The sequence below is a fragment of the Microcaecilia unicolor genome, chromosome 1, assembly GCF_901765095.1.
Source record: "Microcaecilia unicolor chromosome 1, aMicUni1.1, whole genome shotgun sequence".
Taxonomy (NCBI): domain Eukaryota; kingdom Metazoa; phylum Chordata; class Amphibia; order Gymnophiona; family Siphonopidae; genus Microcaecilia; species Microcaecilia unicolor.
Genome location: NC_044031.1, coordinates 24,887,904 through 24,904,339, shown reverse-complemented (window position 1 = coordinate 24,904,339; position 16,436 = coordinate 24,887,904). Strand labels below are relative to the sequence as shown.

General features: G+C 46.7%; 1 protein-coding gene across 1 annotated transcript in view; it reads left to right on the top strand.

Moving 5' to 3' along the window:
* LOC115463623 (zinc finger protein 182-like) overlaps positions 1 to 16,436 on the top strand; it is a 50,537-nt gene that overhangs the window by 14,705 nt on the left and 19,396 nt on the right. The window contains exon 3 of the mRNA XM_030194315.1: positions 15,309 to 15,425. Within this exon, the coding sequence (XP_030050175.1) occupies positions 15,309 to 15,425 (117 nt within the window). The remainder of the gene's footprint in view (positions 1 to 15,308; positions 15,426 to 16,436) is intronic.

The window sequence follows — 16,436 nt, the reverse complement described above, 5'->3', positions numbered from 1 at the left end:
CGATTGATAAAATGCATGGAGAAAATTGGTGAGCTAGAGATAAGGTATAGAGCTTCAGGTCGGGTGTCTGATTATCGTAAGCTGCAAGATGTGCGACTGGAGTTGGCTGCTCTGCATGAGGATAGTTTGCAGTTTGTCCATGCACGATTGAAACAGATTTGCTATGAAAGATCCAATAAGCCTGGGAGGATGTTGGCTATGAAATTGAGAAAGATCAGAGCGGCTAGACATATTGTGCGTGTGAAGGATGCAAGTGGGGCTATGCTATATAAATCTGCCAAGATCAGGGAGCGCTTTGCTCAGTTTTATGAGTCCCTTTACAGGGAGGATGCTGCCGTGCAGGAGGGGGAGATGGGCAGATACCTGGAGGCCCGAGGTTTGGCTGTATTGTCGGAATCGCAAAAAAGAGCCTTGGACGCACCGGTGACATTAGACGAGGTGTTGCATGTTATTAAGGCCTTGCCGACAGGTAAGGCGCCTGGCTTGGATGGCTTCACCAACGAGTTTTTCAAGACTTTTGCCCGAGAACTGGCGCCTTACCTCACATTGGTTATCAATTCGGTGAGAGACGGGAAGGCGCTCCCTAGAACAATGATGGAAGCCTGGGTAGCAGTCATACCGAAACCTGACAAGGATAGTACGGAGTGTGCCTCTTATCGCCCAATATCAATTTTAAATACTGACGTAAAAATCTTGGCTAAGGTGCTTGCGAACCGATTGGGTAAGATGTTGCCTTGCTTGGTCCACCCGGACCAAGTGGGGTTTGTGCCAGAGAGGCAGGCAATGGACAATATACGTCGAACCTTAGATTTGATACACGTGGCTAGGTCGCGGGCCTGTCCGTTGGTGTTGCTGGGGTTGGACGCGGAGAAGGCCTTCGACCGAGTCCATTGGGGGTTTTTGGATAAGGTTCTGCAAAGAGCTGGAATAGGGCCCTTATTTAGAGCTTGGATCCAATCGCTGTATACTCACCCGCAGGCGTGTGTTAGGGTGAACGGTGGGAATTCGGGTGCGTTCCTGTTGGGGAGGGGCACTCGGCAGGGCTGCCCGTTGTCTCCATTACTGTTTGCACTGACGATGGAACCGCTGGCGGCTGCTATTCGAGAAAATGTAGACATCTCCGGGGTTCAGGTGAGGGGGAAGGAATACAAGGTGGCGTTATTCGCGGACGACGTGTTACTGTCATTGACCAATCCTTTAATTTCACTCCCTAATTTGATGCAGGAGATAGAGGGATACTCACGTGTTTCGGGCTACAAGCTTAACGCTAACAAGTCAGTGGGTATGGCAGTGGGGGTGTCGCAGAGGACGTGTGAGGCGTTGAAAAACTCGTATGTATTTAAATGGAAAACTAAGTCCATACAATATTTGGGGGTACAGATATCAGCGGAACCGTCTGAGCTCTTTGCGGTTAATTACCCGGCACTTCAGAAAGCGATATATAATGACCTCGACAGATGGACTCACACGGGGTTGTCTTGGTTTGGCCGGATCGCGGCTATTAAAATGAATATCCTGCCTAGGCTACTGTATTTCTTTCAGGTTCTTCCCCTAAGATTGTCAAGGTCCTACCTGTCCGGCCTGCAAGACCGTTTGTTACGCTTTGTATGGAACGATAGGAGACCCCGCTTGCCACGGGCTGTTCTATATAGGAATAAGCAGCTCGGAGGTCTGTCAGTGCCAAACCTTTACTGGTACTACTGTGCCGCCCAGGCCAGATCGGCGATTGAGTGGTTTAGGGGGGAAGATCATAAATTATGGGTACACCTCGAGCAAGCTATGGTGGGGACTCGTAGGTTGGGACACTTGATGTGGCTACCCAACAAATACAGAGGACAGGTTGTTCGGTTCCCCCCGACAGTACAGGCTACCTTTCACTATTGGGACCATATGTTTGCGGAGCATCAGCCTCCTGTTTCGGGACTGGCACCTGTGGTCAACAACCCTCTCTTTGGACCGGGTGTGGAGAGCCCTACCTTTGTACGCTGGGCAGAGTCTGGCTTGGATATGATGGGACAGTTGCATGTGGGGGAGGATTTGATCCCCTTCGATAACTTGAAGGAAGACTTTAAGTTACGGCAAAGTGACTACTACTCTTATTTGCAGCTTGTGCATTTTTTAAAAGGACCTAAATACGTTGCTTGTCTTGGGAGGGAGGCACACCCGATGGAAGAAGTCTGTGTGCGGTTTCAGAGTACGCGGGGTATGATCACCTTTTTATATTCATCCCTGGTGTCGCTCCAAAAGCCTTCATTATTACATAGGAGACGGTGGGAGCAGGAGCTAGACTTCTCCTTACCTGACGAAAAATGGCTGCAGCTGGAGAAGGGGATTATGCGCTCCACGAGGTCAGTGGCTATGAAAGAGAACGCAGTTAAAGTGTTTTTCCGGTGGTACCTTACTCCAGCACGTCTGCACCATATGTTTGCGCAGGTGACTGAAGGTTGTTGGAGGAAATGTGGGGCTGTTGGTACTATGGGACACCTATGGTGGAAATGTCCAAAGGCCCAAGCCTATTGGAGGGCTGTACAGGCGCGGCTTCAGAAGTGGCTGGGTAAACCTGTACGGTGGCATCCCTTAGTCTTTCTGTTGGGGCAGCGGCCAGCAGGCCTGGAAGGGTACGAGTGGCTGTTGGTGAAGGGGGCCTTGCAGACAGCGAGAGTGAACCTGGCGCAGAATTGGAAGTCACCTCTGGTGCCTTCGCTGGTACGCTGGTACACTAAATTACGCTATATGTGTGAAATGGAGAGACTGACAGCAGTAAAATGTAAGACAATGCCTAGGTGGGAGAAGACCTGGAAGCCTTTCTTGAATGTGGAGTAGGGGAGAATGTTACTAGTCTGAATGACAGGAGGGAGTTATAGAGTTGGGTACAGGGGGGGGGAGGGAGGCCTCGGGAGGGATGTAGTAAGGACGGAGGGGGAATTAATTTTTTTTTTTTTTTTTTTTTCTTTCTCTCTCATTGGGGAGGGGGGATTTTACTAATGTAATCAACACAGGGGGGGGGAAAAAACAAAAAATCGAAGTTACTTGGGGATTTCTGGTAGATTGATACAACTTATTGTTATTGTTAATTCTTGTAATCAGACTTCTGTTGTCTCGCTGAGGTGTTATAAGATGTCTACAAGTTGTCTTGTATCAATATAAGTATAATAAAGACTTCTACAAATTAAAAAAAAAAAAAAAAATTGGCATTACATTGGCCACCCTCCAATCTTCAGGTACTACGGATGATTTTAATGACAGGTTACAGATCACTAGCAGCCCCAATCAGCAATTTCATGTTTGAGTTCTTTCAGTACCCTGGGGTGTATACCATCTGGTCTAGGTGATTTATCACTCTTTAACTTGTTGAGTTGGCTTAGTACGTTCACAGAGATTTTTCAGCTCCTCCACATCGTCACCCTCAAGGAACCAGGAGAGAGGCGAAACACTAGCAATATAGACAGGAAGCTCCCCAGGTTGTCAGGGCAAGGAACAAAGATGCACCAAGAAGGTTAAACTAGGATCGGGGTTTTGTACAAAAATGAACCCGTATGAGGAGTGCCTGCACAGAGAGAATTTAGTACGAGCCTACTTTATGACACACTACCAGATAGATAAGTGAAAGGGCTTAGGGCCCCTTTGGTAGGAAGATAGGAATGCAGTCTTAATGTTCCATCTATACAGTGCTCCAACTTCCCATAGGATCTCCCATTGACCAGACCCAAATAGAGCTTCTGGGACAATAAGGTTGTAACATGTAAAAGTAATAAAGAAATTGTGGCATGAAGACTTCAAGGCAATGGGAGAAGGCCAAAACAGAACCACTGTTGTCAGAAAGACCCTGCGAGGGGGTTTATAGAACGTGCCCCTTACCCTTAAGAATAGTCCCTCAGGTAGTGTGATCCACCTTAAAATCGCTAGTCCCGCCCAGGGAGGAAGTGAGATGGGAGGGGTGGAGCCAAAACGACAGGAACCAGGAAGTATAAAAGGCAGGACCAGAGTTGGGTTAAGGCGGCCCAGGGAAGGAAGAGGTGAAGCACCAGCATTTCGCCTTTGACATATGCCTAGCTGCTGTGACCTGACTGAGGGAAGCCAACTTTTGATTTGTAAGCCTTGTTCTGAGGTCTGGCCAGACCTGGAAACCCAGAGAGAGAGAGTGAGCAGAAACGTACAGGCTATGTTTGGGGTGTGGCAGTACCTAGAGGAAAGTGGGCAGTGGACCAATGACTCCAGGGAGACGGGATACTGATGTACAAAGTACCACTTTATTCATAGACTCGACACGGTACCGTGTTTCGGCCATAGGCCTGCCTCAGGAGTCTTAAATGATTCTGGTACTAGGAATCAATCTGGAGGTTAGGACATAGGAATCAGTCTGAAGGTTAAATGGTCTTTAAAAAGACCCTTGAAGATTTGTAACGCGTCTGTAAAAACGGAACAGCGTGTAAAAAGTTGTGGGGTGTGGCAGTCCCACACTATAGACTGTGTTTTGGGCTCTGTCTGCAAAGGCTCTGGTTAACACTTTGTTTTCTGAAGTAAAGAGGCTTTACTTTTTGTTCCTGGGCCTGTGAAGTAACAGGCCTCAGCTGAAGTTTGATAAAGCACTTATTTCATAGTTTACAACCTTATCCGGCTGTGTTATTGTGAAGGCCAACCCTCGCTCACGGTATCACAGACCCCAAGGCATGAGGACAAATCAATTGGGCACTAGTATTCAATGTGATTGGGGTGATATCCCAAGATTTAGCCATAAGGGTCTAATGGGCAGGCTAGCATTGGAAATGGCATCGATTCTCAAGGTCTCTTGTGCGTGAAACTTGTTAGCCTGGGAAATGTTATCCTAAAGAGCATCTGATATTGGGAGCTTGGAGGGAAGAAGACCCTAATGCAGCACAGGAGGGCTAAGCAACGCCAGCAATAGTGAGATGAAGACCTAATGCACCAAGAAAATAAATATAAGCAGAGGAGGAAGACTGAGACCTATGTACAAAGACACTGATCACAGAGGGGATAAACTGGTGGTAGCATAGTTGGTAGGATAAGGATGGTGAATCATTTGGGTCTTGTGTAAGCAACATTTACAAAGAGGTGGCGACGTCCATGGTCTTTTGTCATAAAGCGTACGATTAAGGTAGTGAGCTGAGAGCCACGGGAGCCCAGTTAAAATCTCACTGCACCTCTCTTGTGACAAAACATCAAACATTTCGTTGCCTCGGGTAAAAACTCAGATTGTGAGCCTCTCCAGGGACGCAAAAATACCTACTGCACCTCAGTGTAAACCAGTTTGATAGCTTTTAGGCTTGTAGACAGTATGTAAGAAATTAAAGAAATATGGAGACAGACTTGGGGGGAAGAAAAGGCGGGAGAGGGGAGATATGGTAGAGACGAAAGGGGATGGACTCGGGAGTAATCTAAGAAAATACTTCTTTTCAGAAGGGGTGGTACATGCATGGAACAGCCTCCCAGTGGAGGTGATGGAGACAAGGACTGTATCTGAATTCAAGAAAGCATGGCACAAGTACAGAGGATCTTTTCACAAAAGTGGTGATAGGGAAGAAGCTGGAAACTACAGGCCGGTAAGCCTCACTTCAGTTATTGGAAAAGTAATGGAAGCGATGCTGAAGGAAAGGATAGTGAATTTCCTGGAAGCCAATAAGTTGCAAGATCCGAGACAACATGGTTTTACCAAAGGGAAATCGTGCCAAACAAATCTCATTGAGTTCTTTGATTGGGTGACAGGAGAATTGAATCAGGGACGAGCTATAGACGTAATCTACTTAGATTTCAGCAAAGCTTTTGACACGGTTCCCCACAGGAGACTTTTAAATAAACTGGATGGGCTGAAGATAGGAACCGAAGTGGTGAACTGGATTAGGAACTGGTTGACGGACAGACGCCAGAAGGTGGTGGTTAATGGAGGTTAATGGAATTCGCTCGGAGGAGGGAAAGGTGAGTAGTGGAGTGCCTCAAGGATCGGTGCTGGGGCCGATTCTGTTCAATATATTTGTGAGTGACATTGCCGAAGGGTTAGAAAGTAAAGTTTGCCTATTTGCGGATGATACTAAGATCTGTAACAGAGTGGACACCCCAGAGGGAGTGGAAAACATGAAAAAGGATCTGAGGAAGCTGGAAGAATGGTCTAAGGTTTGGCAATTAAAATTCAATGCGAAGAAATGCAAAGTGATGCACTTAGGGAATAGAAATCCACGGGAGACGTATGTATTGGGCGGTGAGAGTCTGATCTGTATGGACGGGGAGAGGAATCTTGGGGTGATAGTATCTGAGGATTTGAAGGCTGTGAAAATGATGAGGCTGCTGTGATGATGAAGCTCCCACCTCAGGATCCCAGGTCCCTCTTTCACTCAGGGTGAGCTGGTTCTCAGTATGCAGATTTATACAAATTAATCTACCACCCTTTTCTGCTCAGGGTGACCTGCTTCTCCAAAAAGCAAACACAGTCAGGTTTCACCTCTCAGGCTATTTTCATACCCATCTTTATTCCAGCCTCTGGGGCACACTTCTTTTAGCTTAAAACACTTTCACAAGCTTAAACAGTTCTTCCAGCTTAACCATTTCATTTCTTCCTACTCAGTGCAATCTTCCATTTTAAACATTTCTTCTTGCACAGTTCAATGTCCATAGATTTCTTCCCCCTGAGCCCTCTCACACATCCATTTGGGCTCAGCACTAACTCAGTCCCCGGACCCCCAGTCCCCGGACACACAGTCCCTCTTCACTGTTCTAGACACACAGGCTTTTCAGCTGGGACACACAGTACCTCTTTGAACCCATAGTTCTTCTACCTGGCACTCTAGGGCCTTCTTCCCCCAGCCAGCTTCCTTCTTGGGAACACCCAGTTCTACTACCAGTCCAAAGGGCACAGCCAGTACTTCTCATGGGGATTCCTCTTTGCTTTAGTTACCAGCTCTCTTTTCCAGCTGCCAGCTCTCCTTTCTCCCTTCACAACTCAGGAGGAGTATAAGTAGTTAATAGCCAAACAGGCCCCAGCCCATAACCTGCTGCACCTGTTTCTATCCCCAGGACTCTCCCAGGTCCTAGCGACCTCCAGCTATCCTCCAGGACTCGCCCCAGGTCCTAGCGACCTCCAGCTATCCTCCAGGACTTGCCCCAGGTCCTAGCGACCTCCAGCTCTACCGCCCCTTTCTGGCTCCCTTCAGCGACTCACCCAGCCCTTTTCCCTGGACATTTTAGGGGGGACAACGCCCCCTAGGGGCCTAACCAGGGTAGGACAGCCTCTTCCTTCTTACAAGGCGAAGAAACAGTGTGACAAGGCGGTGGCCGTAGCTAGAAGGTTGTTAGGCTGTGTAGAGAGAGGTGTGACCAGCAGAAGAAAAGGGGTGTTGATGCCCCTGTACAAGTCGTTGGTGAGGCCCCACCTGGAGTATTGTGTTCAGTTTTGGAGGCCGTACCTTGCTAAGGATGTAAAAAGAATTGAAGCAGTGCAAAGAAAAGCTACGAGAATGGTATGGGATTTGCGATACAAGACGTATGAGGAGAGACTTGCTGACCTGAATATGTATACTCTGGAGGAAAGGAGAAACAGGGGTGATATGACACAGACGTTCAAATATTTGAAAGGTATTAATCCGCAAATGAATCTTTTCAGGAGATGGGAAGGCGGTAGAACGAGAGGACATGAAATGAGATTGAAGGGGGGCAGACTCAAGAAAAATGTCAGGAAGTATTTTTTCACGGAGAAAGTAGTGGATGCTTGGAATGCCCTCCCGCGGGAGGTGGTGGAGATGAAAACGGTAACAGAATTCAAACATGCGTGGGATAAACATAAAGGAATCCTGTTCAGAAGGAATGGATCCTCAGGAGCGTAGCCGAGATTGGGTGGCAGATCTGGTAGTGAGAGGCGGGGATAGTGCTGGGCAGACTTATACGGTCTGTGCCACAGCCGGAGGTGGGAGGCAGGGCTGGTGGTTGGGAGGCGAGGATAGTGCCGGGCAGACTTATACGGTCTGTGCCCTGAAAAAGACAGGTACAAATCAAGGTGAGGTATACACAAAAAGTGGCACATATGAGGAGGGTGGGAGGAGTGGAAGGACGGGATCGGGTGGGGGGAGAAAAATGAAAAAGGATTTTGGAAACATGTTTATTTAAATGTATTTTTGAATGTTATGGGAGCTTATTGCTCCAGAATGCTGTTACCATGGTTATTAAATAAAATTTATAAATTAAAAAAAAAAGTGGCATATATGAGTTTCTCATATCTTGTTGGGCAGACTGGATGGCCTGTGCAGGTCTTTTTCTGCCGTCATCTACTATGTTACTATGAAAGGATAGTGGATATTAGTAGTTGGTATGGAAGGGCAAACGAGATAGACCTTATGGTCTTTGTGACATCACTTCCTGTGTTTCTATGTTTTCGTTGTTGCATCCTGCTCAACCAGTTTCTAACCCAGTCACTTAGAGGCCATACCAAGATCACTCAGTTTGTTTGAGTCACTTATGAGAAACTGGGTCAAAGGCCATGCTGATATACAAGTTCACCACACGCACCACTGATATATAACTGGACACCTGCCCTCTCGTACCTCTTGTATGTAGCGAAGTTACTCACCTCTAGCAAGCGTTCTCCGAGGTCAGCAGGACATGTTTGGGTGGCATCATGCAACAGAGCCTGGTGCGGACACTACCCAGCATTCTATAGCTTGAAGAAGCCTTTGGCAGCATCCCATTACGCATTTGAGAGTGCCTTCCCGCCCGACAGTGCACGGGACCAGGACTACAATATCGAGCTAAAGGAATACAACTCCTAGGGGAGGAGGGAGGGCTGTGAGAAAACAATGGATGTCCTGTTGGCCTTGAAGAACACCTGCTACGGGTGAGTAATTTCACTTTCTCTAAGGACAAGCAGGACATTGTCTCTCACATTTGGGAATCGCTATCTACTAGGCTCAAAAGCAACAAAATCAAGGATAATAGGTACTTGAAACAGCAAGGCCAACCAAAAACTAATTAACCTTAACTCATATACAGTACTGCTGTGAGGGTGCAGCCTGCAATAGAATAAAAATGAGCCTAGGACGATGGAGTTGGATTCTAGACACCAAACGAATTCTGCAGAACTGTATGACCGAACCAACTGTCGCGTTGGTAATTCTTTTCAAGGCAGAAATGAGATGTGAATGTGTGGACTGAAGACCACGTTGCAGCTTTGCAAATCTCTTTAATGAGGCTGATCTCAAGTGGGCTATCAACACAGCCTGGCTCTGACATTGTGAGCCTTGACATCATCCTCCAGAGCCAGCCCAGCATGGGCATAAGTGAAAGAGATGCAGTCTGCTTGGATAAGGTGTGTTTACCGATAGCTGCCCCCATCCTATTTGGAGTCAGAAGAAACAAAAGCTGGGTGGACTGTGTATGGGCTTAAGTCCGCTCCAGATAGAAGGCTAAGCGTCACTGCAGTTCAAGATGTGCAGTGCGCTTTTGCCATATGGGCATGAGGCTTTGGGAAAAATGTTGGAAGGACAATTGACTGGTTAAGATGGAACTCCCAACACCACCTTAGGAAGGAACTTAGCATGCGTGCAGAGAACTACTCTGTTTACGATGATATTTTGTGTAAGGTGGATTAGGGCCTACAGCTCACTGACTCTGCAAGCTGAAGTGACCGCCACCAAAAACAAGACCTTCCAGGTCAGGTACTTCAGATGACAGGAATGAAGATACTCAAAAGGAGCTTTCCTCACCTGGGTGAGGATGACACCGAGGTCCCATTTTTTGATGGGGACTTTTGCAACAGCAAATATTTCACAAACCGAACAACTAGAGACTGTACAGAGATGTGGTTATCACCGTATAGAAGATAAGCCCTAATTGCACTGAGGTGAACCCTTATAGAGTTTGTTTTTAAACCAGACTCGGAGAGGTGTACAAGGTACTCAAGCAGTTTTTGTGTAGGACAAGAGAAGATCTAGGGCCTTGCCCTCACACCAGATGACAAACCTCTTCCACTTAAAAGCATAACATCTCTTGGTGGTATCTTTCCTGGAAGCCAGCAGGATCTTGGAGACACCCTCACGCAGCTGAAGAGATGCAAATCTATGCTCTCCATGTCCAGGCCATGAGGGCCGGGTACTGGACATTGGGATGCAGAAGAGACCCCTCGTACTGTATGGTGAGGGTCAGAAAACACTCCAAACTCCATGGTTTTTCAGAGGACAGCCCCAGAAGAAGAGAGAACTAGATTTGTCTTGGCCATTAAGGCATAATAAGATTCCCTGGTCCTGTGTGAATTTCAGCAACGTTTTTCTCTAGCAGAAAGACTGGAGGAAACGCGTACGGGAGGCCCCCCTCCAAATCGAGGAGGGAAGTATCTGACATTACCCTACCATGTGACTTGAGTTTGGAGCAGTACTGAGGGAACTTGTTGTTGAGATGAGTGCAAAAAGATCCATAATGTCCCACTCTCTGAAGATCTTGCAGGCAATGCCCTTGTTGAGAAACTACTAGTGTGATTACATCAGCCTGTTAAGTCTGTCCACCAGACTGTTGTCTCTCCCTGCCAGGTATGTGGCTCGGAGCACCGTGCCAGGGCTGGTGGCCAATTGCCACATCCCAACTGCGCCCTGATACCCCCCCCCCCCCTCGTTGATGTACTACTTGGCAAACTTGTCCATCTGGATTAGAACAATTTGGTTCATCGGCTAATGTTCAAAAGCCATCCAGATCGCCCATAGGTCCAGGAGATTTTTTTGTTTTGTTACATTTGTACCCTGCGCTTTCCCATTCATGGCAGGCTCAATGCGGCTTACATGGGGCAATGGAGGGTTAAGTGACTTGCCCAGAGTCACAAGGAGCTGCCTGTGCCTGAAGTGGGAATCGAACTCAGTTCCTCAGTTCCCCAGGACCAAAGTCCACCACCCTAACCTCTAGGCCACTCCTCCACTGTTGCTACTATTTGAGATTCTACATGGAATGTTGCTATTCCACTAGCAACATTCCATGTAGAAGTCGGCCCTTGCAGATCACCAATGTGGGGCCGCGCAGGCTTCTGCTTCTGTGAGTCTGACGTCCTGCATGTTGCTAGTGGAATAGCAACATTCCATGTAGAATCTCCAATCGTAGCAACATTCCATGTAGAATCTCCAATAGTATCTATTTTATTTTTGTTACATTTGTACCCCGCGCTTTCCCACTCATGGCAGGCTCAATGCGGCTTACAATGGGTCAATGGAGGGTTAAGTGACTTGCCCAGAATCACAAGGAGCTGCCTGTGCCTGAAGTGGGAATCGAATTCAGTTCCTCAGTTCCCCAGGATTGATGTGGAGCTTGGTCTCTTGAGCAGACCACTACCCCAGGATGTGTGAAGCTCTTACACGTGAGCTCCCTAGCCTACATTGGATGCATCTGTGGTCAAAAGTACATGGGCATTTAGTGTCCTTGGTTTGAGAGTTAACTGCTCATTGTCAATGTTACTTGGAGGCTGTTTTCCTCCTGTGTTGAATTGTACTTGCTTAAGTAGCCGTTTGTGGCTTGATGTTTTTTTTTTTTTGTTATGTCTCTCAATACTTAATAAAGACTTCTATAAATAAAATAAAAAAATCTACTGGGGTGGTGGAATTTGGAATGCGAGTTCCAGTGTCAAATTGGACTTAATTGTCCACCAGAGAAGTGACTGAGTCAGCTCCGGTGTGACAGAGATGACTGCCACGTTTCGGTGACTTGACACCACTAAGAAGCAAATGGAGGCATGCCATGGGTGTGACGGGCACTATGGAGGCCATGTGGTCTAATAACATCAACATCTGCCAAGCTGTGACCTGCTGGCTGTGCTGGACCTGAGTGGCGATGCAAATTAAGGCATCTGCCTACTCTTTAGGTAGGTAACTGTGAGACTGAACATTGTCTAGCAGAGCTCTAATGTACTCCAATCGTACTGGGAGGAGATGGAACTTTGGGTACTTTATAACGAACCCTAGTAACTCCAGCACCCGAATAGTTCTCTGCATTGATTCTGGAGCACCCTCTCAAGAGGTGCTCTTAAGCAGCCAATTGTCCAGGTAGGGAGACGCATGAACTCCCATCCAACATAGTGATTCTGCGACTATGACTGGACATTTTGTGAACATTCTGGGAGTGGATGCCAGGCCAAATGGGCAGACTGGATGGACCGTGCAGGTCTTTTTCTGCCGTCGTCTACTATGTTAACAAATGGCAGGATGCGGTACTAGTAATGGTGGTTCTTCATCTGAAGTCTGAGATACTTTCTGTGACTGGGAAGTATCTGTATGTGGGTGTAAGCATCCTTTAAGTCCAGAGAGCATAGCTAAAAGTTTGCCGGAACCATGGGAAATAGGGTGCCCAGAGAAATCCATCCTGAACTTTTCTTTGACTAGATATCTGTTCAGGGCCCTTAGGTTTAGGATGGGCCAAAATCCCCCGTTTTTTTGGTCACTAGGAAGTTCCTGGAATAGAATCCCCTCCTTTCTTCCCCTGGTGGAATGGAGTCAATCATTTGGCCCTTAAAAGGCAGGAGAGTTCCTCTGCATACTGAGAGCTGTAAAATGACGCTCTTGGTGAAGAGTTTGAAGGGATCTGATACAAACTGAGGGCATAACACCCCAGATTATTTTGAGAGCCTACAGAGCTGAGGTGACAAGGGACAATCTGAGACGGAAACAACTTAGCCTCCCTCCTACTGGTAGGCCGTCCAGTACGGTCACTTTACTGCGGCTATGTTTTCCTGGAGCCTGTCAAAAGGTCAACCCCTACTTCGACTGGGGAGCTGACTGCCAAGGACTTCTGGGGCTTCTGCTGCTGAGGTCTGGAGCAGGCCCATTGGGACAGTTCGGAAGTTTGGGCTGAAGGAGTGTATCTACACCTTTTGAGAGTAATAGGGCCGCCTCCTGGTTTCTGCCTGTACACATCTGTGGTAATGTGAACGAGAGCTGGCCCAAATAAGACAGAGCCACACAGCGGTAGCAAGTAAAGTAGAATAACCTTTATTTAAGCTTTTAGATCAGGGACCCTGTTCCATTCACAGGTAGGAGAAAAAGGCAACATAAAACGAGTCTGTAAATGTAACAATGTTCTCGTGTGGCCTGCTCCTGTAGGGCCACTGTGTACCTTACTGCCTCTCAGCACAGCAGCACATTTTAATTGTCCCTGCCCTGATTCCTCAAAATTACCATTGTAGTCTATAGCAATTACTTGGAACTTTCTGCAAAGGTCCAAGTAGAGCTTGGCCAATGGTGGAAATGTATGCTGTGGGCCATCACTGCTTCCCTCTGAGCCTCCTTAACTTAGCTATGGCCTTAGCTTTTATACCTCCTGGACCGTTCCTCCTGTGTCCGTAACTCCTGTGTCACTTTCCCCTGGGCAGTTTTTTAAGGTGGCTTTGACACTGTGAAGGAGTGCTATCAAGGGAAGAGGGGTAGCGTCCTTTAAACTCCCTCACATACCCTCCCCCTCAGCTCAACCATGCTCGGTTAAGCACCTGCCACTGCAGGGTTCCTTCCAACTAAAGCAAGGGCAGCTACCGACCCCCAGGGTTCCTATACCTGTCCCAGGAAACTCGGAAGCCTCCCACCCCCCAAAGGCAAGGCTTCCAAGCACTAAAACATAGGCAGGGCAATTAAGTTGTAGCACCACTGGCCTCGCCACACCCATCTCGAATTCAGGCACATGGTACCAGCCACAGCGGCAGGCAGTGGGGTACAGTCTTCTCATCCGCCAGGTAGCACAATTTCCCATAGTCCTCTCTGACTGAGTCCCAGTTAGCACCGTGCTCAGTTGCTACGCCCGGCTCCTCTTCATCCCTTTGGTCGCTTTTCCGAGGGTGAAATATGTACAGGGATCACCTGCGAGGCATTGAGCTGTACGTTTGGCTCATTCCCTCTGAACTTCCAGAAAACTCTCCAAAAGTTACCCTGGGTTTGTAATCCAAAAGGGATAGGTTCCTACTGCTGTGTGAACTGAGGCCACCCTGTTTAGGGCAGTGTTAGTACCCCCATCCTGGATCATAGAGCACACAGGCTCATCATACTTGGCGGGGTCTCTCATACTCTCTTGTAGGTCTATGTTAGCCACCGACTGGTTGGCTAAACCTTCTGGTATATCTGGTATAATTACCTCTGGGTGTGCTCTGGCTGGTGTAAATGTTAGGTGTGCCAGGTTCTGCTAGGATTCTGTAATAGAATATGGTCACCCAGGTGAGGCTATTGAAATAGGCTTTCACCGTGTGGCAATGGGGCGCCTAATTATATAATTATATACCCCTCCCAAGGGGTATCCCTGACCACACCTTCTCCAAAAGACATTACACAATGTGATACCCACAAGCAAGCCTTCTCCGGAGTAGCCCCCATTCTCTGGAATGCACTGACTGAAAGGCTCCGCTGAACACAAGACTATCTTTACTTCAGGAAGCAGGTGAAAGCCCTTCAACTAGTCATTTAATGGAAGAAGTAACTAACTTGTTAGTCACACACACACACACACGCACACGCACATACTGCAGCAGGACATGTTTATCCACTCCTACCCTAGCTGAGATAATATTTAACCATCTCGCTGACCTCATGTGCATCGTCCTTTAAATTAGTCACCTTATTTTCTAACTCCTCTTACTCTCTTACCTATCTGTGTGTTCCATCTTTGCTTATATCCTTCACTGTCAATTAAAATGCTCTATTACGTATTGTGTTGACATTGTAAGTATTATACTGTGCCATACTTTGTATTGTTATTTGAATATTTTTACTGTACGTGTAATTAAACTCTGGAATTTGTTGCCAGAGAATGTGATAAAGGCGGTTAGCGGAGTTTAAAAAAGGTTTGGACGGCTTCCTAAAGGAAAAGTCCATAGACCGTTATTAAATGGACTTGGGGAAAATCCACTATTTCTGGGATAAGCAGTATACAATGTTTTGTACATTTTTGGGATCTTGCAAGGTATGTGTGACCTGGATTAGCTACTGTTGGAAACAGGATGCTGGGCTCGATGGACCTTTGGTCTTTCCCAGTATAGCAATACTTATGTACTTATGTAATTGTCTATTGCTTATGTTTGATTTAGTCTTACTGTACACCGCCTTAAGTGAATCCTTTCAAAAAGACTGTAAATAAATAAAATAATTGCCTTCCTAGCACTTTTCCTTTTGACCAATTTTTACTCCAATCCAAATTTGGTCACGTTCGGCTAAACCTTTAGAGTTATTTTGTCTTCAATCAGGCATTCTCGTTCTCTTAAAATTTTTTTGCTAACATTTGTTGGGTTGAAAAGAATAAACATGTTTTTTTCCCTTATCTGAAGAGAAAGCTGATAGCAATTCTTTTTTCCCTTGTAACAGGCTTTTTATGTGAGAAACCGTCTCTTATATCAAAAATTGAGCGGGAGGAGGATCCGTGTGTCAGGGACCAGCAGGACTTCAGAGAGAGAAGAAGAAGACTGAAAAGCTTCTGGAAAGGTGAGTGAGGTCTAAGGCACAGGAAAGGACTCCTGGAAAGCCTGGGGCAACTTTCTGTTTGTATGAGGCTGCCTGGAGGCTTCAAATTCCTAAAGGATTTTGTCATTAGTGGTTTGCAAGGTTAGGGCTTTGGGCCTTTAAACACACAGCCAAACCACAGTAGGCAGCAAAACAAAACCTTTAATCATGTTTTTAGGTTCAGCACACACATATGCTGGCAGTTCAGATTTCAACATAAAGATTAATATACACACAGAGGCCTGGTCCCTTTCAGGCCTACCAGTTCAGGCTCAAAACATTCTCTAAACAGTTTCTGTCACTACGTAAAAGAAGCCTGTCCTACCTTACAGGCTGTAATACTCAAAACATTTTCTTAGCTGTTCTTCGCAATTCCTCAGCTTTCACTGGCAAGGTTTAGAGGCTTCCCTTAGTTACCAATTTGTAATTCTTTGGATCTTCCTTCAACTACTGCTAGGGCCTCTCACTTAGAAGTTGTATACTTCCTGATCTGGGCCATTCCCTCCTGCCTAGGCTTCCTAGTCTTAGTTCTGTTGAGGTGACCTAGGGAGGATGTGCCTTAAGGAGAATCATGACCGTCTCTGGAAAAACGTCACTGAAATCGCAGATCCAAAATGTTCAGAATGGGCGATTTTCATGTCATGGGAGACCATAAGCAACCTGAAACTGTTACATGTTGGAACTTTTGTAATGTTTTAATTTTTTCACATAAAAGAATGGGGTTCGGACTGTGGTATTACAAATGGTTTGCTCTAGTAGAATTCATTAAAACCTCATTTGTTTTGTTTCTGATGACTTTAGTCGTGTTTTCCCAGAGACGATCACAATTGGGGTTTGCCTTGGCACTTCCTCACATAATGCCTGATAAGGAATAGAAGGATGGGTTGAAAGGGTTATTGATAACACTACTGAACTTGGGGAGTCCAATAGGTGACATTAGCACAGGACTCGAGGTTCAGGCCTAGATACAGATGTGTGATTGGGCTGAAGGGG